The 24,354-nt window shown below is 36.2% G+C and overlaps 1 protein-coding gene across 5 annotated transcripts in view; it reads right to left on the bottom strand.

Annotated features, from left to right (window-relative positions):
- sorbs3 (sorbin and SH3 domain containing 3) overlaps positions 1-24,354 on the bottom strand; it is a 62,256-nt gene that overhangs the window by 5,132 nt on the left and 32,770 nt on the right. For all 5 annotated transcript variants that reach the window (XM_079637398.1, XM_079637399.1, XM_079637397.1 and 2 more), the window contains 16 exons: positions 20,764-20,961; positions 19,657-19,729; positions 19,282-19,424; positions 16,959-17,022; positions 15,079-15,102; positions 14,854-14,953; positions 14,577-14,670; positions 11,330-11,404; positions 10,732-10,839; positions 8,621-8,676; positions 6,502-6,566; positions 5,815-5,864; positions 5,671-5,717; positions 5,305-5,419; positions 4,793-4,918; positions 2,692-3,183 (listed from right to left, as the gene is read on the bottom strand). In XM_079637398.1, the coding sequence (XP_079493524.1) occupies positions 2,692-3,183; positions 4,793-4,918; positions 5,305-5,419; positions 5,671-5,717; positions 5,815-5,864; positions 6,502-6,566; positions 8,621-8,676; positions 10,732-10,839; positions 11,330-11,404; positions 14,577-14,670; positions 14,854-14,953; positions 15,079-15,102; positions 16,959-17,022; positions 19,282-19,424; positions 19,657-19,729; positions 20,764-20,961 (1,830 nt within the window). The remainder of the gene's footprint in view (positions 1-2,691; positions 3,184-4,792; positions 4,919-5,304; positions 5,420-5,670; positions 5,718-5,814; positions 5,865-6,501; positions 6,567-8,620; positions 8,677-10,731; positions 10,840-11,329; positions 11,405-14,576; positions 14,671-14,853; positions 14,954-15,078; positions 15,103-16,958; positions 17,023-19,281; positions 19,425-19,656; positions 19,730-20,763; positions 20,962-24,354) is intronic.

Genomic DNA, 24,354 nt, shown 5'->3' with positions numbered 1-24,354 from the left:
CTCACACTACGTCATCATCAACCGTCGAAGTTCAATTCCAATTCTCAAGAACGCAAGTACAGAGGATGCATGAAAGTGTCCGGATGCGTTCTTGATATCGAATACAGACTCGAGTGAATCGAACCATTATAAATCCCAGAAGACGCTGCGGGCGGGTGACGTACGGAAGCCTGTGAGCTTCAAACTTCTTGTTCACTTAAGAGATTCCCCATTCACGTTGCAAGCTCGCAAATACGTGACGGCTCGTGAAAGTAAATTTGTCCGTTTGTTTTGCTTAATTTTAATAAAGTGATAACCTGAAGAAACCCTGCAGTATTTGTATTGGCATAATAAAAAAGAATCTTACAATGCATAGGTTACACATAAACTACTTATTTTCATAAATACACGTGTTAAAATAAAAAAGATATAAAATTATATGCAAACAATGTCAATAGTAATATGAAATAAATGTTTTATCAGGTTATGACACTTGTTTATGATGTTATGTAGTATTTATTGTGCATTAGCTGCTACTTATAATATGCTGGGACGGTCAGTTGAGCAGCAAGATCGCAGCACATCTCAATTCTCACAAATATGCGTTCTGTGTCCTCGCGTCCTTCTGAGTTCGTTCTTTCAAGGTTGTCTAGCAAGACAAGTATCCAGGAGAACGCAAGTCCGTTCTTTGCTTTCTTGGAAGTGAGAAACAGCTATTGGTTATTTTGCTGTTTCACAGAACCAAGATATGCTTTTGTTGTTGCTGAATCACAGCATATTTGCGTGAGATGTCTGATGTTTTGTTGCTTGTGTTGCATGGTGTGTTTGTTATTTTGGGAGCGGAGAAATGAAGGGAGGGGTTTGTTTGAGTGTCAATTTCATATATCAACAGTGTTTCTCAGAAAACGCTTACTGTACCTTTGATATTTTTTATTGGATTAATAACTTTTTTGGGATTTATTGATGTAACATAAGTGTCTTGTCTTTACTGACACCTTTGATCAATTTCATGCATACTTGCTGAATAATATATTAATTTCTTAAAACATCGTACTGACCCCAAACTTTTGAACAGTAGTGTACCAATGTATTGTACATTGGCCACATTATTTACCACAATACAAAGTATTTACTAAAGAAACATCGGTAACACTTCACGAGGTTAATTAGTTAACATTAGTTAATGTATTAACTAACATTGAGCAATACATTTGTTACTGTATTAGTTCATCTTTGTTAATGTTAGTTAAAGGGCACCTATTATGGAATTTTGAAATTTACCTTTCATGTAGTGTGTAACATAGATCTAAGTGAACAAAAACATCCTGCAAAGTTTGAAATATGAAAGTGCACCGTATATAAAGTTATTGTCTTTCAAAAGTAAGAGTCGACTCGGAGTCATTTTTATGAATCGTTAGAAGACCGAAGCTTTTTCTCTGACTAGATGACGTCAACTTGTCAAGTTATTTGAATACGATACGCCCACTTATTGCGCTCCAAGGCAAACTTGAAAACATCATGGCGACGAGACGCTGTGTTCTGAAGTGCGACTCAAAAGCCAACTTTTTTCATCTGCCCAAGGAGGAGCATTTGAAGACTAAGTGGCTACAATTCATATATACAACTATACCACAGAAGTATAGTCCGAGCCTTGTGCTTTGTTCGCGCCATTTTGAAGACGATTGCTTTTTAAATGCAATCAAACTTGGATTCGCGAGTCGGCTGATATTAAAGGAAGGTTCATTTCTAAGTGTATTTGCATCAGCTTCCTCCTCCGTATCACAACCTGTAAGTGTTATTAATAATTGTTGCTTTTATGTTTTATGTAGCATGCTTTATTTAGCTTCTAGGTCTTCAATGACAATTGTATTGAGATATGTGAAGTGTTTGTCGTTGTTTTCGGAGTTGTCTTAAAGAATAGAATAATACCTCTTAGTAACGTAACTGCATTTTTTTTTTGTAAAAACGTTATGTTTATGCATCGGGCTAATGCAAACAAAGACTGATTGTGCTTTTACAATATGAACTCTGGGCTATGCTCGCTAACATAACATTAAATTCTTTATCTTATTTTTTGTTTTTTTACTACAAAGTACAAAGCAGTGGACTATAATCATTATTATAACACGATTTAATTGATAAAAGCATTATTGTACTCCGTGTTAAACAATAAGTATTATCTCTGTAAACACTACTGGGTCATCTGACCAATCAACGCAGATTAGCGTCGCGCAAAGGAGGGGTTTGGAAAAATGAGTCGTTGAACGAATCATTTGGGAGTCGGTGAGCAAATCAGGTAAAAATAAATGCATATTATACGACAACAAAAGTGTTTTTTGACATTGCATGCACGTAAAACTGTTGTTGGGGACTCCATAAAACAACATTAGGAACATTTTAAATGTCATAATAGGTGCCCTTTAATAAAAATATAGCTGTTCACTGTTTGTTCATGTTAGTTCACAGTGCATTAACTAATGTTAACAAATACAACCTTTGATTTTAATAATGTATTAGTAAATCTAAGATTAACAAATGCTGTTAAAGTATTGTTCATTCTTAGTTCATGTTAACTAAGGTAGTTAACTAATGTTAACTAATGAACCTTATTGTAAAGTGTTACCAAAACATCTGCTTAATAGGGCCTGGCTCATACAGAAGTTCATACTGTACATGTAAATATACAGTATAGTAGTGTTTCTCTGCACAAACCTGTGTGATGTACGGAGGACTCGCTGGCAGTCCCGGGCCCTGCGGAGATGTCAGCACATGATTGGAGGGTGACACAGGTGATCTGGTGTCCTTTTCCAGTGGGTTGTGAGGGTGCAGCAATCCCGTCCAGTTGTTGCTGGGTGGGGTGGATGAAGTGGGGCCAGGCGAGAACAAAAAGTGGTTTGATGGTTTTGGGGAGATGGGCTGTGCATGTGACAGAGGGGAGCGTGATTGGCTGGAGTGTTTGTGAGGTGAAAGCTGGGGTTCGGGGGAGCGTGACAGCGGAGACAGGGGGGAGTGCTGTGGCCGGCCGGGACTGAGGGGCTCTGGTGTAGGAGTGGGAGAAGATGGAAAGTCATCACTGCTTTTAGTGCGGGGCATTTTGTTGACCTGGACGTAGCTGATGGGAAAGATTCCACTGCGGGTGGTGCCAGCGATGCGACCCTCCAGCCAGTGATCATCAACACGCCTGACGATTGAGATAATCTCGCCCTGAGACAGAGACACAGAACAGAACAAGAGAGAAGAAAGCAGTTGAAGCTGTGTGGATGTGAAATATCATCGCTTATTACACGGTTCTTCTGAATACTTGACTCTGATTGGTCATTTGCAGCGTTCTGTGGTTGGATATTTGTGTATAATGGTGAAACTGTATAATTTACTATAATTGTTCCAAGCAACCATTTTTACTACATAGCTATGCTAGTTAGGGCTGGAAGTCGATCACAAAGACTTGATTTACATGTCTGAACATGACATGATTAAGATTCATTACCGAAGTTACCAAACGTAAGCCTTAAAGCAGTGGTTCTCAGCCTTCTTGACTCCAAGGCTTCCCAAGTGTTCATGTTCATTTACTGGAAAGGGATTTTAATATTTAAATTTGATTATTTATATATATTAGGCTAATAATTAGGCTATTTCATATATTCAGTTTTTCAAGACCCTCTGGTGCTTTTCGGCCATTTTTTCCCCCCGAAATTTTTACTTCATCAGAATGGTATGAAACTTTGTATAGGTTTTGGCACTTGCTATGTCAAAAAGGTTAAATGGTCCTGTACTCCTCACAGTCAAAAAATGACCGCATTGGAAATGATTGGGAGACGAATTTCATCTAGTGAAAACTTTTGGTACTGCACCCAACAAAATCTTACTGAAAGCTCATTTTTTGAGATATCAACTTCAAATTTGGAACAAAACTTGTTTAGATTTATGGCTTTGATTTTCTGTGCAGATTTAGAGTAAAATGTGTTTTTTTTTAAATATATATTCATATTATATTCATATATATTATATTTCATATAAAAATTGAAAATAGTATTTTTGTAAAAAAAAATAATAACGTAAAATTCTAACTTTTTTAAGTTTGCGTTATTAAACTTTATTCACCTGCGATAATTTGTCAAGTGTCGTCTTTAAAAAGAGATCAAACTCGAATCTGTGCTCTAAAGTGTTCAAGATTTACGACAGTTTAAGTTGGAAATAACATTTTCAGGTCTATGCTCAAAAAGTGAATAAATGGATTATAAATATATATAAATACCGGTATATAATTTAGTACCAAAAAAATCCCCTAAAAATACAAAATATTAAAATAAAAAATATTTCCGACCTACAATATAGTACTTTCATTCTATTAAAAAAAAAAAATGTCCAGACCACTGTCTTAAAGGGATATTCACTGTAATGAAAATTGTCACCATTTATTCACCCTCATTTCTCCAAACCTACGGCAGTGGGAACTATTCCTTTAAATCTAGCAATGGGGATTTTGATACATTACAGTGATTCAAGTTGATTACAGTTCAAGTAAAATAAAGATTTGTTCATGATTGAAATACTAAAATGGATGGCAGCTACACACTTATTATTACTTGAGTGATCAACGCAACTCGTGAAATAAGAGGTAAGTGAACACAAGAGCATGATTAAAGGCAATGAAAGGTCACAAAATGTTTATACATTTCAAACCAGCTGCAAATGCTATTAATAAGGTTTCCACGGCTCACTTAAAAAAACGAGAATAAAATATTTTGTGATAATGAACTGTACATAATAAATGAGTTGTAGTGTATGGTAGAGTGTGTGATGTTAATGGCACCTTTCTGAAGGACAGTTCCACAGGGAGGTCGGCATTGAAGTTGAACAGGGCAGCAGCCTCTCCAAACTCCAACACCTGGACGGTAGGAGACTTTATTGGAGTGGGCTTCTCCGTTGGAGGAATAATCTGGAAAGAAAAGATATTAATGACAAAAGACGACGAGATGCAGCGTTTCATTTGCATACTCATGGACATTGATTTGACTGCACTGACACTATCGAAAGTGAAGTAAACGTGAACTGAATCGAGCTGGATGGTGACATCATGAGCTACTTTAAAGCTGAATTGAACTCATTTCATTGATGAACTTTACACAGTTATTGAACTGAGCTGAATCAATACTGAACTGACTTCATGAAAATGAAAAAATGAAAAAATGACACTATTGTCTTTTTTTGAGCTGCTTTACATCTTTGATCATTATGTTCTTGTTTATCCCATGTAAATCTGGTTTGAAATAATCTGTACTGTATAAAGCACTATATAAATAAAGGTGACTTGACTTGACACACCTCCACATAGCTGGTGGGAAAGATTCCCACTCTCCCATGATGCTCTCCTTCATACCAGTTGGCATCCACCTGTCGGTGTATGTACACAACATCACCTTTTTGTATGGTCAGCTCCCTATGGATGGCAGGTCAGAGACAATAATAATGGATTAGGGAAGATAGCTTGTGTGATTATAAATGTGGTAAAAATTTATTAAATTAATAATACTGAATAACAAATCAGAGAACTTTGTTTAATTTTATTTTTAGTAGCATTTGCCTTTTTTTTTATCAGACTTCCAAGTAACCATCTACCGTATCCAGTTCTGAAAATAATTATGAATAATGAAATATGAAATATGTGTTGTGTCTTTTGTTTCTACTTACTTTGGTGACTGTGCTTGGAAACTAAATTTGGCCCGGGCTGCTCTCATCTGTGTAGAAGAAGAAAAAACAGGCGTTCTTTCTCAAAGTGTGTGTCAAATATGTACTTTCCATCCAAACTTCAAGGAAAAAGATCAAATGCTGTACCTTTCTCTCTTCTTTCTTAGGTAAGAAATCCATGTCTGAGGATGTGCGACCTGGGCAGGGAAGAGAAGAACAGATATCAGCCCATAATATGCCAAAATCAATAGCAGAATTGTATTTAATATCCATGTTTGTTTGCAATTATTGGTTGCTTCTTCAACTTTAAGCACTTTTGCGTCCCAGGGTGAAGAATGTAGTGGTCATGTGATGTACTTGCGGATGATATGCGCCCTGGATGAGCACTTTTGAGCTCCACAACAGACTTACAACTAACAGTCAAAGCGCAATTACATAATGAAAGTGCGGACTCAGGTTCAATTTGGGACAGGGTCTTCTTTTTCATCAAAATAACGTTTTTTTTCACTCAAGACCATTTCAGTGGGGCTCCAGCTCTGCACACGTTAATGTGTTTAGAGTGGCGGACTCTTTCTGCATTAATCTCCAGGAAAAACAACTGGAAAAATCTAATCTGCAATCAAGACCTCCATCCTGCTCCTTGTTACACATTTCCTGTCCTGATGAATAGTGATTGACTTCATTTGTTTTCCTCATTTCACAGAAACGTGTTTACTTTGTATTAATTGTGCAAATTGTGCCTCGGGGAATGAGAGGAGAGGAGAAGATTGGCAAGAAGTTCAAGGAAATAGGAAATGGAGGACAGGAGGGGATAGGAAGATGACCGTATCTTACCATCAGCATGCATGAAGCTTGTTGCTGTGCCCTGCTTTACAGCTGAGCAGGGGATTATGGGATAGCTGGAAAAGAAAAACAAAATTATCATGTGACACATCTATACCATATAAATGAAGAACACTGAAGTCAAAAACAGTGAAGCGAAAATTCACATTAAGTACACTGACATTATTCCTTAAAAACAATTATTAGTTATTAGTATGTAAGAAGATCTATTTCATGTCTCGGATGTTTTGCCTGGACAGCAGAGATTAAATGGAGATCAATTGGAGACGTTTCTAGAGTCTCCTCAGGTTTTCCCCCCAAAGAAAGAAATCTTTAGATAAAATCTCAACAATGTCTCAAAATGTGCTCAAATTTGCCATGCAAGACACCAAAATCTGCAATCGAGATGAACATGAACTCCAACATTTCACATCAAAATCTCTCAAGACCAAACAATCTAAGCTATTCACGTTCATTTTCAACAATTCCATATTCATTCCTATTTCACATTCATAAATGGAGACAACACTGATACACAAATGAACAACACAGATCTCAGTCTCCTGAGCTTTGAAAAAAACAAGCTTCCTCTGAGCTACATAGGAGACTCAAGGAAGACAGGAAGAATTCCATAAAACACAACAGATGGTCTGTCTCAGCTATGAGGATCCAGTTTGAACTATGGGAATATTTATGAATATGGGACAGACCTGAGAGATTTAACTAATGGTAGAGGTTTCTGCTGCTCTAAACAGCTTTAAAATATAATACTGTGCAAGATAACACTGTATATATAAAATATCTCTTGTTTTAAGTGTTCTTTATCCCATGTATCCCAAATAGTTTTCCTCATTTTAAGCATAAACATCATACTTTTGATCAAGTAAATGTGCCTTTTTAACAATACTTCTACATATTACAGTTTTTTTTCTCTTGTGGAGATGAATGTTTGACATTGAACTGTATAATGAGTTATATATATAAAAAAAATAATGATGTTGATGAAATGGCAGCATAACAATTTTTGAACCAGTTAACAGGTTTTCAGCCCCAGGGTTGATAATCATTCCAGAAAGAGGGAAGCTGTAAAACTGTCCTCATTCTGTATCCTTTTTGTAGCATTTATGGCATTGTGAGGGTGGGGAGGTAGTCAGCAGGGGGCTGAAGGGGGCAGAAAACATCAACATGCCACAGAAAAACAGAGGGAGAACTCAAGAATGTGTCAGATCCAGTGAGATATGGGCCCCTGGCGAGCAAATACTGAAGCTTAAGGTGTCAGAATGGGCATGAACATCTGAAGTATAGGCCTGGAGGGACCTAACTTTGCCTTTTATAGCTCTGCTGTGTCAAAGCACATAAAGAGGGGGATAACTGCATGTGGAGCAGCGATGCGGGCTGAAAAACTGTGGAGACACAGACATCCAAACTGTGTCTAATACAGTTTAAGAACCAATACTGTGCCACTTTATTAACAGGATGAACAAGGTCATGTGAGTAAAGACTGAGGCATCCTCAATTTTAATGCCACACACACTTAGACACTCTCACAAATACACGAACACATGTACAGGCACACAAAGAGCTCAGCATGGGGTCGGGTATGTGGGCCGACGGCCAAAGAGTCAACAATTAACCAATCAGATGAGGAGACAGGCCGGGCATGTCATATGACCTTAATAAGAGAGTGAAAACAACAGGGAAATCTGCTGCATTTGTCACACTATTATAATTAATTAGTCAGACGCATTATCAGATATAATTTATACAAAACATTCCAAAGACGAAACTTGTAATTATGGCCTTGTCAAAAGATTAAACTACTTCATCCCACCTGTTCACATAATATTGTGATATAATGGTACAGATAACACATACACAGATAAATTATGATGCAGGATGATTATATTATATTATACTTCAAACATTACTTATATTTCCATGACTTAAAAGCCATTTATGGCTATATAACTTATATAAAATACTATTACTATAGATTAAGACTGACCCTATCTCCTAAGTTTCTATTAAAAACAACTTTTTTTTAAGTTTATTTATGAGGTTTTGTTATATTTTGCTGACTTTTCGGAGCAGATTTCCCCCAAAGTATAATTAAGTAAACTCAGAGACTTACCTGTTTCCTTGTCTGCTCTCTTCTGTTCTTGTGGCTGCTGTGTTGGCTTTAGCTCCCTGAAATTAGAAAATCACTATTTCATTCACCTCTAACACACATGAACTCTCCTAAAGACACAGTTCAACAGGAGTATTTGGGAGCAGCTCGAAAGCAATCTCAAGAGGCGGTGACCATTCCTGAACAGAGAGCTGCACTGCTCCCCTGGGTCCTATACTCCATACATTTAGGTTGCAATTGTAAATTAGAGGTCTGGGTTTGGGTTAATATTTCATAAATAGCTTGGGGTTCGGGACTAAAGAAAAACTCTATCTATCTATCAATGTGTGTGTGTGTGTGTGTGTGTGTGTGTGTGTGTGTGTGTGTGTGTGTGTGTGTGTGTGTGTGTGTGTGTGTGTGTGTGTGTGTGTGTGTGTGTGTGTGTGTGTGTGTGTGTGTGTGTGTGTGTGTGTGTGTGTGTGTGTGTGTGTCTTGATGAAATTGTGTTTGTTTACAAGTATTTGTTTACTGATCGTTGCATGCAATCCTAAAATACAGCATATAATAAAAAGGTATTTGCTGTGAGAAACGGACTTCGGGTTCAAGCTTAAAATGTAACCGTACCGGTCAGGTCGGGTGGGGATAAACGCTCTCGGCTAAGGGCCGGATTCGAGTTTCAGTGTAAAGCCCGTGCAGACCTCTATTGTAAATCTGAATCAGATGGAACTGGTCATGTGAGGTCATCAGCTAAGAAGTTTGTAATTCACAAGCACATGGGGAATCATAAAGCCTGCACAATTAAAGGTGCAGAATTCGTTGAACCAAAAGCTTTTAGATTGAAGGAATTGTTCAAATTTTAGCGAAAAGCAATTTAAATATCAGTCTGTTTTCACATAAAATCTATGGATTTATATTTTGTTATTTTTGAAATTGTAACTGATTCAGTGTCGTTTAATTTGCATGGTATGATACAGAGAACTTATGTCTATTAATATTGTCTAATATATCTTTGTTCGTTTTTATGTATTTTTATTAGTGCTGGGCAACGATTAATCGCATCCAAAATAAAAGTGTGTGTTTACATAATATATGTGTGTGTGTACTGAGTATAATTATTTTTTAAATATAAATACACACATTTGCATGTATATATTTAAGAAATATATACTGTATATATACATTTATACATCATTTATATTACATATAAATATTTTATATATAAATAACACATTTTTGCATGTGTATTTATATATACAAAATAATTATACACAGTACACACACATATATTATGTAAACACAAACTTTTATTTTGGATGCGATTAATTACCGATTAATCGTTGCCCAGCACTAATTTTTATTTTATTTATATGTGTGTTTGGAAAGAAATGAAGGACAGTTGATGACAGAATTTTCATTTTTGGGTGAACTGTCTCTTTAAGAATCACAGAAAGAGAGTCATGGCAAGAAAAGGACCAAATAAACACGGCTGGGATTTAAAGAGCAGACATTGTGCAGGCTGGCGTGATTCAAAGGCAAGATCAGCGGTGGGCGGCTGCAGACTTTGGCTGTTCAGCGTGACAGGATGTCATAGAGAGGTTCAGCATGACAGGAAGTGATAGAGAGCATCAGCATGCACAGCTGTCAGAGTAGGGCCTACATCCAGCGACCTGAAGCACGCTGGCAGGAAGGTAACAGCAGTGTCCAGAAACGGAGAAAAAAGCCTTTGACTTTTCTTTTTTTTTTTTTTTTTGGCACAACAAGTACGAGATTATGACTAATACCTTGTCTGAAGGGTGCGGGAATTTTTAAGAAATCGGTGAGGTCATAATGGATGACTAAAGTCTGACTAGAAGTCCAAAAGATTAAAAAAACATTTAGAGAGATTGATACAGCACGCCAAACACAACTTCTCAAATGATCTCCATGTCTTATCTAACTGCAGTGTCTGTTTTTCTTTGACGCTCACTCTCTAAACCCTATTTGTTTTGTATTGAAATGAACAGGCCACAAACCACAAGAAGTTGAACTGAAATTTAAATTGGAATGGCAGGAATGGCCATATATATATATATATATATATATATATATAATATATATATATAGTGAGTGTAATGTGTAGAATGGAGAGTCAGTACCTCACCCCTGCCTCGCCGCTGCTGCTTCTCTGACAGTTTTCTCTCCAGACCACGAATGTCTAAGTCCAGCTCGGCCTCAAAGCGGTTCAGCTCCGACACCAGTGTCGCCTGGACAACAGCATGACAACCAGTTCACACACACGGCATATGCATTTTTATGTAAAACTATTGGTGTGGTATTTAGATTTTATGTAAAACTCAACACAAATCTAAATGTAATCTGGAACTTCATGCGATTTCATGGTAATTGAACTTTGACAGTATAAAAACACAAGGTATTTGGCGATTAAGAGCATCTCCAGTATTTGCAGAAGAGAATGCCAGAAAAGGAATAGCCTTCATTTATTCAGATTATGCTGAGTACACAGGAATAGTTCAACAGCATGAACATATTTTCTTCAGAATAAAGACTTAACCAGATCATGGACCTTTAATCAGAAAATGATGGGCATTTTTGTATATTGTAACAAATGTACCTCTAAAAATAGCCATATTAACAGTATTGCATTTATTTGTAATAGATTCGCTATTGATATAATAATAAAAGAAAGCGAGATTTGTTCAGATTGATGTCTGCTGTAGAAGTGCAGACACTCACCTCTATAGATGGAGATCTGGGTTGAGGTTTAACCGGGGTGTGATATAAAGGCAGCTGTGACGCAGACCTCAGAGACTAAAAACGAATCAAATACCAACTGAGACTACAACATCATACAATGTAATTAAGTCACATTTAGACAAATGTAATTGTTACCTAAAGAGCAGAATTCAATGGCAGCTAACAACATTACTAAAGCCAGGCCAGGCATCCAGAACACATAAGACATGATAAGTAATTCATCTTTCAAATATGTTAAAGTCCCCCTGTAGTCAATCATTGTATCCCTTAAAACTCATCTTTGATCATCAAAATGACATATTTAAACTTTTTTTCCTTGGAAAAAAATTCTTCATGCCTTAAAATAGCTTGAATGAAACTTTACAACCTTGCCTCATTCAGTATACGCTGTTCTATGAATATGCAAATTTGCCCCGCCCCTACTCTCTCACACCAGCTCAGAGATCCACTCGTTGGAGATCACACGTTGACGTGATTGGTTACAAGGTAGTTTGTGACGTCAGAAACACCAGTGATTTCAAACTGTGTTTTTGAGACTGTCTTTGTATACTCAGCAATGGTGTTTGACTTATGAATTTGCAAATGGTTTGTCTTAAAGCATATTAAAAACACCACATAGACAGATAAACAACATTAAAAGCTTGATTTTCAACACGGGGGACTTTAACAAAGCAAAGCTGTCTTTAGTAGATGAGATGATAGCTGTCACATTAAGGCAAATGAGGGAAAACAGAATGAAAAGAAGAACCAGCACTTGGTGCTTTTAAATCACACAAGCGGTTAACAGGTTTAATACGAATCACAAGACAGCCCTCCTTCACACAGCTCCACAACTGGAGATGAAACAATAGATTCTTTTATTCTCTTATTCACACAAAACCAGGCATAAAGTCAGTCACAAACAATCAGGAGTCCTGACAAACATCTTAATCTGAGAATTTTCGGAGAATTTAATAATCCCAATTCTCTCATGGCCCCCGAATGACACCACTTCATAGCCCTCTGTGAAAAGTTTTGAGAGTGAATGTAATCGAGACTGAAGTCTCCAGATATTTAAAATGTATACACTACTACACTACACTACAAAAAATGTCATTTGTTTACAGTAACAAATTACTTTGTAACTGGCTATAGTGTTATATTATCCTGACATTAAAAAGGAGTTTTATTGTACATTTATAACTAGCATTCAAATTAAATTAAATAACATTGGGGACACTCAATATTCAACAATTTTATTGATTTTACTGCACTGACACTATTGTATGATAACTGAACTGAGCTGGAAGACGCCATCACTGTTTATCTGCAGAACTGCTTTATAGATTAAATGAACTCAGTTAATAATTAGTTGATTTAGTTTGAAATAAATTATATTTACAACAGAAATGAATCAACACTAACTGACTTCAGCTGAACAATGACACTATTTTCTTTTAGACCGAAATGAACTCTGTTTGCATCATTTAAGTCCGCGTGAACCGGAAGTTGCAAACGACTTTTCTCAAGTGTTGTGACGCATTTCCGAGGGAAAGGGAATATTGAACAGAGGGCAGGGTTTTACTTCAGCGCTCCTCCTCCCCATCTCTCGCCCATAGCAGAGTAACGCTTTGAGGGGAGTGGCTAAGCGTTTAAGCAACCCAAGTTGTCAAGCCTATGTCATCAGAAAAGAACGCCATTCCAGACCCGGAAGTAACTTTTCAGACTTTGATTAAAGATAACTTCGGCAAACAATTTTTTTCCGTGTATTAACTTGCACAGATTAATTGTTTACCACAAGACGAGTAATATCTGCTAACAAAGTAAATAGGGTCAATTTTGATTTCATGCCGACTTTAAATCATTTTCCTGTTGTCACTGTAAAACAATCTGTATTGTATAATGCGCAATATAAATAAAGGTGACTTGACTTGATTTATTGTGTTTATGCATTTTGAGGTATATTTTTGTGCGAGGGGAACACATGGATAGCACTGTTATAGAAATCCAATAAGAAGTCCAATAAATTGGCAGCTTTAATTGTGTGATTCTGCTCATTATCATCAGGTGTCTTCAATAATCAAACAATCATAACTCAATTAATCACTTAAGTACCTAAATAACTCGGTTACACTTTATTTTAAGGTGTCGTTGTTACAGTCAGTGTAATTATGTATTTAAGGACTGAGTAATATTAAGCAACTAGCCTACATGTACTTACTATAGGATTAGGATTTGGTTGAGGGTAGGGCTGTAACGATTAATCGCGATTAATCGAAATCCAAAATAAAAGTTTGTGTTTACATAATATATGTGTGTGTATTGTGTATAATTATTTTGTATATATAAATACACACACATGCATGTACATATTTGAGAAATATTAGCATTTATATACTGCATATATATTTTATATGATTTATATTATATATACATATAACTATTTTATATATAAATAACACATTTTTATTAAATATATACATGCATGTGTGTATATTTATATATACAAAATAATTATACACAATACACACACATATATTATGTAAACACAAACTTTTATTTTGGATTTCGATTAATCGCGATTAATCGTTACAGCCCTAGTTGAGGGTTAGTTGCATGTAAGTATGCATAATTTGCTGTTATTACTATGGTAAGTACATGTAACATGTGTAACAAGGACACTGTAAAATAAAGTGTTACCATCAACTCTAACACTGCTTCGGTGTTACTTTAACACCCACAACACCGTTATTTTGGTACTGATGTGTGAATGGACTGGTACCTGTAACGAGTCGGAAGGCTTGTGTGAACAGCGCATGTATTTACCGGGAAAGTAATTCTGGTCCTTTTTACAGTAATATACCAGGACTGCTTCTTGAAAGGAGCAATTGATACAGTGTCTTTTTTTAATGCCTCTCGGGAAGCTGTCATCCTCTCCTCACCCAGATTCTGCCCAGCAAAACGGTCACAACTACTGTACTTTCCCCAGCACCTTCTCACCCTTTTTTCCCACTTCTAGTGTTCAGTCCAACCCACTCACAAATGCCAATGGACAGTAACAAAAAGAGCATTCAACAGACACAATAATGCTTTGGACGAACTGGCAAACTAAAAAAATCAGAATACTTTTCCTTACAAATCATTATAATACACGGACCCCACCAGTCTTTTTGCATGTTTAAATGACAATATTTCTTGTTAAACTGCTTTAATGCTCAGGTGATGGTGGATGACAGCTGTCTCTTACCTTGTTACGATCTTCTATCGGTTCTCCCTTTCCAGGCTCAAAGTCAAAAATACTCTTTGGTTCTGGGTGCTTCCCTCTATCGCCCAGATCAGCCCTGTAACAAAACCCCACGCACACACACACACACACACACACACACACACACACACACACACACACACACACACACACACACACACACACACACACACACACACACACACACAATCATTGTTGGTTCTTGCAGCAACAGATTCTAACCTGCCCAGTGTCTCTGTAACTTCTCTGTCTCGCTCACCAGTCAGGCAGGGCTCCGTGAGGGGTGAGAGTGAAGGGGTCCGAGCGCCCGTCCTGCTGGGCAGAATCTGGGGGAGGCGATGAGGATGATGACAGATTCCCTGTACGCATTAAAAATGAACGCTTGCAGCACAATGTAGGCTTCTGTCTGGCTGAGTTACAGAATACAGAGCCCAGGGAATAAGAATAATGTTTTCATATAAAATATAACTATTTTGCTACTTACTTTCTCTCCAGTCAAGCTCGGGCTCTACAGGAGTAAAAACAGACAAAATGAAATTAGAAGAAATGAAACTATGGTTATGAGCCGACACTTGAATTTTTAAAATGTAGTAGTATTATATTATATTACATTTGATATTAAATAGTAAAGGCTAATTTTTCCTATTTCTACATTTAAGTTAGCGTTGCTGTCATTTAACACTCAAAGTTAATATTTACAAAACACTAATGATTTTTCTCAATTTTTATTTTACATTTATCTAGAAGAAATAGTATAGAATTGTATACACTACTGTTAAAAACATTGTGTTCAGTAAGATTTTTTGGGTACTCTTTATTTAAGGTGGTCTATAATTAAGTAATAATATTAATTAACAACATGTTCTTACTATATGTTTGGTTTAAGGTTAGTTGCATTTAATAATTTACTGTTATTAATATAGTTAGTACATGCAAAATGTATAATAAGGACACTGCAAATTTATCAAAACTGAGTATTTTTAATTTATAAAATGCAAATAAATGCTGTCCTTTTGAACTTTCTATTCATCAAAGAATCCTGAAAAAATATATATATATATATTAAATATTAAGTAAGTCATAATAGGAAATGTTTTTGAGCAACACATCAGCATATTAAAATGATTTCTGAAGGATCACACTGACATGCTGAACATCACACATTGATTAAATAAATGCAGCATTATAAAATAAATGCATTATATCAAATAAAATCTTGTATGCTTGGTGAACAGAAAAGACTTCTTTTAAAAACATTAAAAAACCTCCTCAACCTTAAACTTTTGACCGGTAGCATAGATTGATTAGTATAGAATTTTAACATCATTGTGTATCAGTTATTGGCCATTACAACAAAAAAGAAAAAAAAGAAGAAACATGCCAGAATGATTATACTGAATGCCAAATCAATATATCCCTATAATCAATTAAATGCATGAAACTAAGAAAACATGTTCTATCTGTACTTAACTTGGCTGTATCTTTATAGTTATTAGCTAAAATAATATCAATATCTAAGGTTTGATGTGGTCTGGTGAGTTGTGTGGTGAGTTTGAACTATCACCACCACTATCACAACAAGGCAGATTGTCTGTGTAATAATTGTACTCTAAGTCTCTTTGGATTAATGTGTCATTTCAATGAACTACTTACTGTATTATTTAAAGACCAGATAGCATAAGCTTATCATAAGACAGCCCGCTCTTAACTTCTTTCTCTCTATAAGCTCAATAAGTCTGAGTCAAACAACGTGTCTATGGAAATACATTGAGAAAGCTGTGTTACACTGCCTTACGCCATTCATAATTACTCAACTACATCAGTGCTTTTCCAGTTATTAAACTGCAACAGCAAACCTCTGAACATTAATCAAGCTCAGGACTCTGGCCAAGTGTCCTACAGGGTTTTTGTGAAGTTTCGTAACAGTAATTAGTGGTAAAGCACTGTATAAATTTCAGCGGGAGTTTGTGTTACAGCAACACTCCACATTTCTGATGCTGTTCTTTTGCTGTTGTCCTAAAACCAGTTTTATTTGTTATTTACAATTATAGTTTGTGCTCTTGAAATCGGTATCTTCTAACTCAGAGTGTTCACTGATGAAGGAGAGGCACGGTGCTGTATATCCTAAATCCCATCATGCTCAGTAAAGCCTATCTGGTTCCCACTTTCAAAGGGGTCGATTGTGCACTTTCTCATTGAGTTCCACGTGTGGTGAAAGGTTTAACAATGTTCGCGAAATGAGGTCTAACATTTCTAAGCCGGAGTTTGGCTTTATTCTTTCTGGACCATGCAAAATGTGACAGACAATAACAGAGAGGAATTTCCTCATTGTTTCTGAGAGAGAGAGAGAGTGAGAGCACATACCCTCTGGTCTCTTGTGGATTTGTTTGAACATGCTCTTATACCAGTCCTTAGGCTTGTTTACGCTCTGGTGAAAGACAAAAAATGCATTGTTCAAAATAAAACATATAAATGGCATAAACTCTGTACAAAATATTTGTGATTATTAATATTTTTGTATTGTTTACAAATGAAATGTCTCAACAGAATAAAAAAAGCTCAACGATGCATTCTTATAAAGTTCTAAAAATCAAATACTTGAATATTAAAATAAAGAATGCATAAAGTGCAACATATGCATTTATTTTACCAATGTTAATGAAAATTAATTTAAAGGGCCTATATGTAAGAATTTCCATGTATTAATCACAGCTTGTAATTGAACTTTAATAAGGCGAGGCCTTCCCCGATTTCTTAGGTTGTCTATAAATGAAGAACTCGGGACGTTTTTGCAGGGAAAATCATAAGGATATGATTATGCACGCTCTTGAGAGCCTCACTTTCGTTCTATGAAACTAATGCTTATAGTTTATGTTATCAATGTTCAGGATAATGCCGAAAGCAGGGCCGGCGATTGCTATAGGCGAACTAGGCGGTTGCCTAGGGCGACAAATGTGTTGGGGGCGCGGTAGAGATGCACGGTAGGCGGTTACAGCCGGGCGGATGACGTGACGAAAAATTATATTTTAATTAGATTCGGTCGGGTGGCGGGCGGGCGGTTGAACCAATCAAATGAAAAATATATGTATACATTGTTAAATATTATTATCTGACTATACCTACATCCAAAAAAAGAAAATAGAGGAATGATATTACATGCCCTTCATGAGGCACACGTGCGCGGTCTCTTGCTCTCTCTGCCGTGCACGCGCTACGCGGTTTGGAGCACAGTCTCTGTCTCGCGGGCGCGCTCGCTCTAGATTCCGGGAGATTTTAACTAATTTGCGGGCATCAGTGAGCCGCTATCAATATGCGGGAGACTCCCGGGACTTCCGGGAGACTTGGGATGTATGCATTTCTATACTAAAATAATATCGGCATTATAATTATTGATTTTTCATTAGGCTATTTTTTTGGTGCTCCCTCAGCTCTTGGTGCTCTACGCACATGATGATGCGCGTGGTGGGAGCGGCGGCGCTGTCCTATAGTCGTCACCCTGACATGACAGTGCATAGAGTTTGCCTATAATGTAAATTACTTGTTATTTTATTCAAGCTTTCTATCTATTTGCTAAAAAATAAAGTGAAATATGCATTTCTTTGCAGATGAAATAATAGCCCATCCGCGCATCTCTAGGGCGCGGGCTCCCTCTTGGGTTGCCGTTACGTTACGGGGGCGCAAAACTCAATCTCGCCTCGGGCAACCAAAGGGCTAGAGCCGACCCTGGCCGAAAGAGACCTTCTGTAGGCTAATATCAATGTGTCATGTAAAGAAACGGGATTAATTCTCACACAGTCAGATATATATAGTCTATGGTCTCAAATATACTTAGGCTATAATAAAAATCATAACAGTGTAAATTGAATCACCTCATTTGTGATTCCAGTGAATTGCAGAGCTGGTGCAAACATGCAAACACTATGAGATCAGATGCTTTCTGAACTGCTGTTTTCTCTCCGCTGGGTGTTTATTTTGTTATTGAGAGGAAAGCGTGCAGCACGTATTTACGTTACATATTCATCTCAGCAATTCTCTGTTTGTGTTTTTCAGGAAGATGTAGCAATGGCTTCTGACGACTTTTGCCGTTTTTGTAAATGACAATTTTAAATCGCTTGAAACAGATGCGATAGCTGATTCGAACGAGTGATGTGCCACGGCGGCATCCATCTTTGTAATGTACAAAATCTGCGTCACCGTCACTGCTCTGTCGTCATCGTGTAAAGCCCGCCCCAACGTTTCTGATTGGTGCCGCGATTTCGACGTATTAGAAATGGGTTTCAATGGGCTCTTTGCCAGACCCACTTGCAGAGCAAATCTAAATTTGCCGGAAGTGGTCTGGGTTTTCCCAGGCTAGCATCACCATTCATCTTCAGGAAATATATCTTGTATTATATAATATTTTATATCTTGAATATGTCTATTTAAAACAAGAAAAACAATTTGATAATGGGTTAAGAAAAATAAACAATATACAAGAGATGTTCTTAATATTTGCTTCTAAAGTACATTAGTCTTGTTTTAATGGGATAACTGGTATGCATGCATGGCTGGTTTATACAGCTATAAGTACAGTACAACAGGATAAAATGGCCATGGGTTTTTATTGTAATTTCCAGCTCACTGAAGGTGTGAAGCATGAATGCATTCTGGGATTGCAGTGGTTCAGAGAGAGTATGCTGGGACTCACAGATCGGGATGCGATTGGCATGCCCGTCTCATCTACAGGACCGATTCCAGAGAACTTTATTAAGCGCTCCTCTCGGGTAGCAGAAGTCCTGGGCAATGTGGCAGAACCTCCACTCTGTATTATTCCACCATTGGACAATCCAACTGAAAGGGACGAGAGGTGACAAATTAAACACATATGGAATTGCATATTGCCTATTTTATTTCTAAATTCCAATTTTACAATTCTAATTGTAGGACAGAAACCTATTCTTATATTTACTTATCACCACAGATAATACATATTTTAATTCAGTCAAGTAACACCAACACTAATCAAATGTTTTGATACACTTAATATGACAGATTGAGTCTTGTAATTAAGTCGATTATTTACCATTTGTCTGAGTCGTTCCATAGTAGGATCCGAAACTGTGTGATGGGAATCCACCTCCATTGAGCTCTGCGACCTGATGAAACATTAGTTCACAGTCAGGGATATATTACAAATCACAGTGAATTAAAGAGAATCAATGCAGGTAAATAGGAAACATTAGATCAGTAACACTTAATGTGTTATCATAACACATTATAAATGTCTGAATTTCATAGCATTATAAAATATATATCCAAGTGGCATGTGCAAAGAAATGCTTGTGATATCTTTAAAACTGTAAAAAGGATTCATTCTGTAAGAGTCCTTTTTTAATTAATGCCACAAGGGGGCAGAACGATACAAATGATGTGCCTGAAAACCATCAGTCCAAGTCAGCGTGTAACAAAGTCAAAGCAGTGATTTTTTGGTATTATTACGTAATTCACTATTATAGTATGTATTGATACTTTAAATTAGCTTTTATTTTTTTATTTTCAGTTTTTTATTTGAGTATAATTAGTTAGTTTAATATAACATCATTAGTTAGTTTAGTATAATATTCTTTTTTAATAATATTTATATAATTATTTGTATTATTTTATTATTAATTTGTATTTAAGATTTTTAAGTTACATTTTTCCATCTACTATTTATATTTTATTTCAATCAACAATTTTTTTTAAACTGAATAGAGTTGAAAATAAATTTGAAATAAAGTTGAAATGTAAGAAAGTATTATTATTTGGTATGTCTCCTTTTTGCTTTAATAACAACAGATCTCAAGCTGCATAAACTCCACAAGTTTGTGTAAAACCTATAATCATCATGTTCTCTAGAATAATTTGAGCATTTTGTACTTCAATGGAAACAAGAACTATAAACCCAATATGATCAATGTCAGATATTTACTTTATATATATATATATATATATATATATATATATATATATATATATATATATATATATATATATATATATATATATCAATGGGTTTAAGTTATATTTAGAATCCTAGATTTTCAATATGTCTTAGACCTTTGGATACAAGTGTATATGAATAGTAAAGTTCCCAGCATGCATATGTAATAATGTCTGCAACAGTAGTGTGTTACGGATGTGCTCTTGCCTTGTGATGTGAAGACGAAGAGCCTGAACTGTTGTGGAACGGACTTAACGGAGGCGTAGGAAGACCAGGAGAGATTACTACTACTTCCTGGCTCATATCCGGAGTCATGAAGTGCTGTCTTGATCCACTGACGGGAAGAGCCTCATCTGAGAAGATGATCCGCGAGCCGTTTAGATGATCATACACCTCCACACTTTTCTGAGAGAAAAACAGAGATTTTAAATGACTTAGAATCACAGTTTCCGTGAAATTAAATAATGCATGAGACATTCAGTCTTTATTGTCAAAAACATGAAGCTGTCTAGCTGGTTTGCTTCAGCAGTTACCGGTAGACACTGTAACTACACCGTTCAGTGTTTATTCCTCTATTGACTACACTTGTGGAAAAGAAGTGCACTTAATTGTGTTGAATGTGCACATGTTGCTTATCAAATAAGCAACACTGAATATTTTTAAAAAACTGTATTTTCAAATATTACAATATTATAGGTCAACTTAAAGGAGAACTCCGGTCAATTTTAACATTGAGCTCAATTTTTAGTATATTTGGAGTGCTGTCAATACAGAGAACAACGACAAAAATCGGTGTTGCCTACACTGTGTTATCCTATTTTTAAAATTTGCACCCTATTGACTTGAATGGGGCAAGTTTTAAACCTGCTTTTATCCTCTTAACATATTTGATGTGTCATTACAAGTGCCCAGCCATGTTGAGTGATTCCTTAAGAGTGAACACGAGTGAATCTGACTGCAGTAGATGTGAAAGATATGAATAAAAATGATGTTATATCAGCCAGCGCAAATACCTGTATTTAGTTCCTGTTTTCGGTGGAAGTCCAAAGTAGTCGATTGTCGAGTTCACGCGCGTGATCATAGTAACTAAACCTATGCGCGTGAACTCGACAATCGACTACTTTGGACTTCCACCGAAAACAGGAACTAAATACAGGTAAATTGAGCTCAATGTTAAAATTGACCGGAGTTCTCCTTTAAGAGTGCTTAGAGTACTGTTTGTTAACACACTCAAGTACTTTACAAAAAAGCAATAATGTCAAATTAAAAGTTTTATTTTGAAGTACATTTTAAATCATTATGCTTTAATAGTCATTTGTCAGGCTTTAAAGCACACTTATTTTGATGTGTTGACTAACATACTAAAGCACATGTAAATACTTGATTATAATAGATTATGAATGTTATTCAATATTACAATTAAACTATTTCAAATGTACTAAATTACTTAATCGTTACAAATGCGAAATTAAATATATATTTAAATACATGACATACAAGTTTCAAGAGAAATAACATATAGTATATTACATTTATAATATACTATAATAATATTATATATTATTACAGTAAGTATATTTTAGTGCTTCATTTGGCAGTACACTTTAACCATATTTCAAAGACAATGGGAGTAATTATGAAATTACATATAAATATGAACTTAAATCCTATCCTAAATGAATCAAAGAAGCAAGCTTTACTTTAACTAATTGCATTTATTGTCATTTAAACCATAATTAATTTGAATTTCAGACAGTTCAGACTTGGCAGGTTTGGTTCAAGTACAGTGAACTCTGGTGTGATTGTTCTGTTAGTGCGGTTCATTTGAAGAAGTGTGAACGCTGCCATCCAAACCTTCCAGTCCACTTCCAAACGAACTATGGTACGGTTCGAATGAAATATGAACGCAGCATGGACCAAAGACATCTAAACGAACCAAAACACAGGGTGCAACCCTAAAGGGTTTTACCTTATGAGTTCTCAGCTTGTAAAACAATATCACATGTACGCAGATACAACAAGGGCATTTAGCCCAGCACACATTGTTTTGGATGTTCTGTCGCAAAATATACGCCTTTTGTTTTTGCTTGTTTGTTTTGTATTTTTAGGTTGGGTTTTAACAATGACAGTGTGAACGCTAAGAACTAAAACGACTAAATGCATCTCTTTCTTTTTTGGTCTAGATCAAAAGAACCAAGAGAATTTTACCTGTGACTACACACTTGTAGTCCAAAAGAACTACAAGTGTGAAGCCACCCTAAGTGTCCGAAAGCATTACATTCAGTTCACAACTAAGAATATTCGTTTATAGTATATCATTTCTGTAATAAGTACTCACAGGGGTCGTTTTCACAAGGGTAGTGATGCATCAAATGTTCCAAATAATATTTGGCCAAAAAAGCAGAATTTTTCAGTTTTAGTCAAAATAGTATGGAGGGCCAAAATCATTGACTGAAATGGTTTAATTAGCGCTCTGATGACACAATTGAAATTGCAAACATTGCATTGCAAACAATGTGGAAATGCTTCAACTGGTAAACATGTCAGCAGTGTGGACACAATTCACTGTGCTGCTAAAATAATAGCAATGGTAAAATATGTTTGACTGGAATATTGAAGTAGTTTGTTGCTGAAGAACTGGTTTAATTTATCACCCAAGTTAATCACCCCAATTTAATTAGTGAAACTTTCATTTCGATTTCAGTTTTCGGCATTTCTGTGCATCACTACTATTGACAGCTATTTAAATGTTAAGTTATGTTATGCTATGCTATGCTATGTTGTTATGCTATGCTACAGTATATGTTAAGCTATGTTATGTTATTCAATTCACATGAATTTGTAAAGCGCTTTTCACAATGCATAGTTATGTATTTCAGAAATATAAAAATCAGACGGTTAGCTAATACTGTATTCATTTAACAAAGTATTAATTTAAGGCAGAAACAATGAGCTCATTGAAGTAATGAATAGGTTTGTTGACAAATTGTAGCATTGGTGCATTTTTTGCTATGTTGTGTTATGTAATATTTATTATTATGTTTTTCCTGTGACCAATTAGAAGGGCTTTGAGATTTTGTCCAAACTTTAGCAATGACGATATCTCCTCTCCTGTCAGTTTGTTACCTTTTTTTAAGTATCAAAATGAAATTATCAATCTGTTCCCATTTAGATTTAAGACCATGTTCCACCTTCTTACAGAAAACGGGCCCTTTGAGGTCTTAGTTAGCGGTGCCACTAGTGGCAAGTCATTACTACCTCATTATAATGCCCTGTTTAAGTGAGGTCCCTCATTCAATCTCACTGAGGAACGATTCTAGACCAACTCGGTCATGGTGAGGTCACCACAGTGGTGATAACAGGTTAGGATTTCTGGATAAATGTTGCATTCCCAAACGTCTCCCTGGCCTTCTTTCCTCTCCCTCTTGACTCGAACCCCACCATACCTCACTTTCTGCTCTCTCTGTGACCTGAATAATGCTCCTGTTCTCTGTTTGAACTCTAGGGGTCATGGGAAGATCCCCGTGTTCTCACAGATGGTGAAACTGTATATTGTTAAATCATGGAGATGCCTTTGTGAGCTGGGGGAACAGGGACTGGGGCTTTTTCATGGAAATCCAAGTCTAGTCCATAAATAGCTCTCTCTTTCTCTCCTCCTGTCATTGTGTAATGGGTTGTTTGTAACGTTTCTTTCTTTCTGTGTTTCCAGGGCATCTTTCGAGGTGATGCTGAACGGCCCAGGAGCTGCCAAGGATCATAAGTAGGTACAAGTGCAAAGTACTTCACATTAACAGAAGT

Source organism: Phoxinus phoxinus, assembly GCF_949152265.1.
Source record: "Phoxinus phoxinus genome assembly, chromosome: 15".
Classification (NCBI taxonomy): domain Eukaryota; kingdom Metazoa; phylum Chordata; class Actinopteri; order Cypriniformes; family Leuciscidae; genus Phoxinus; species Phoxinus phoxinus.
The sequence above is the reverse complement of the archived record's forward strand: the minus strand, read 5'-3'. Positions and strand labels throughout refer to the sequence as shown.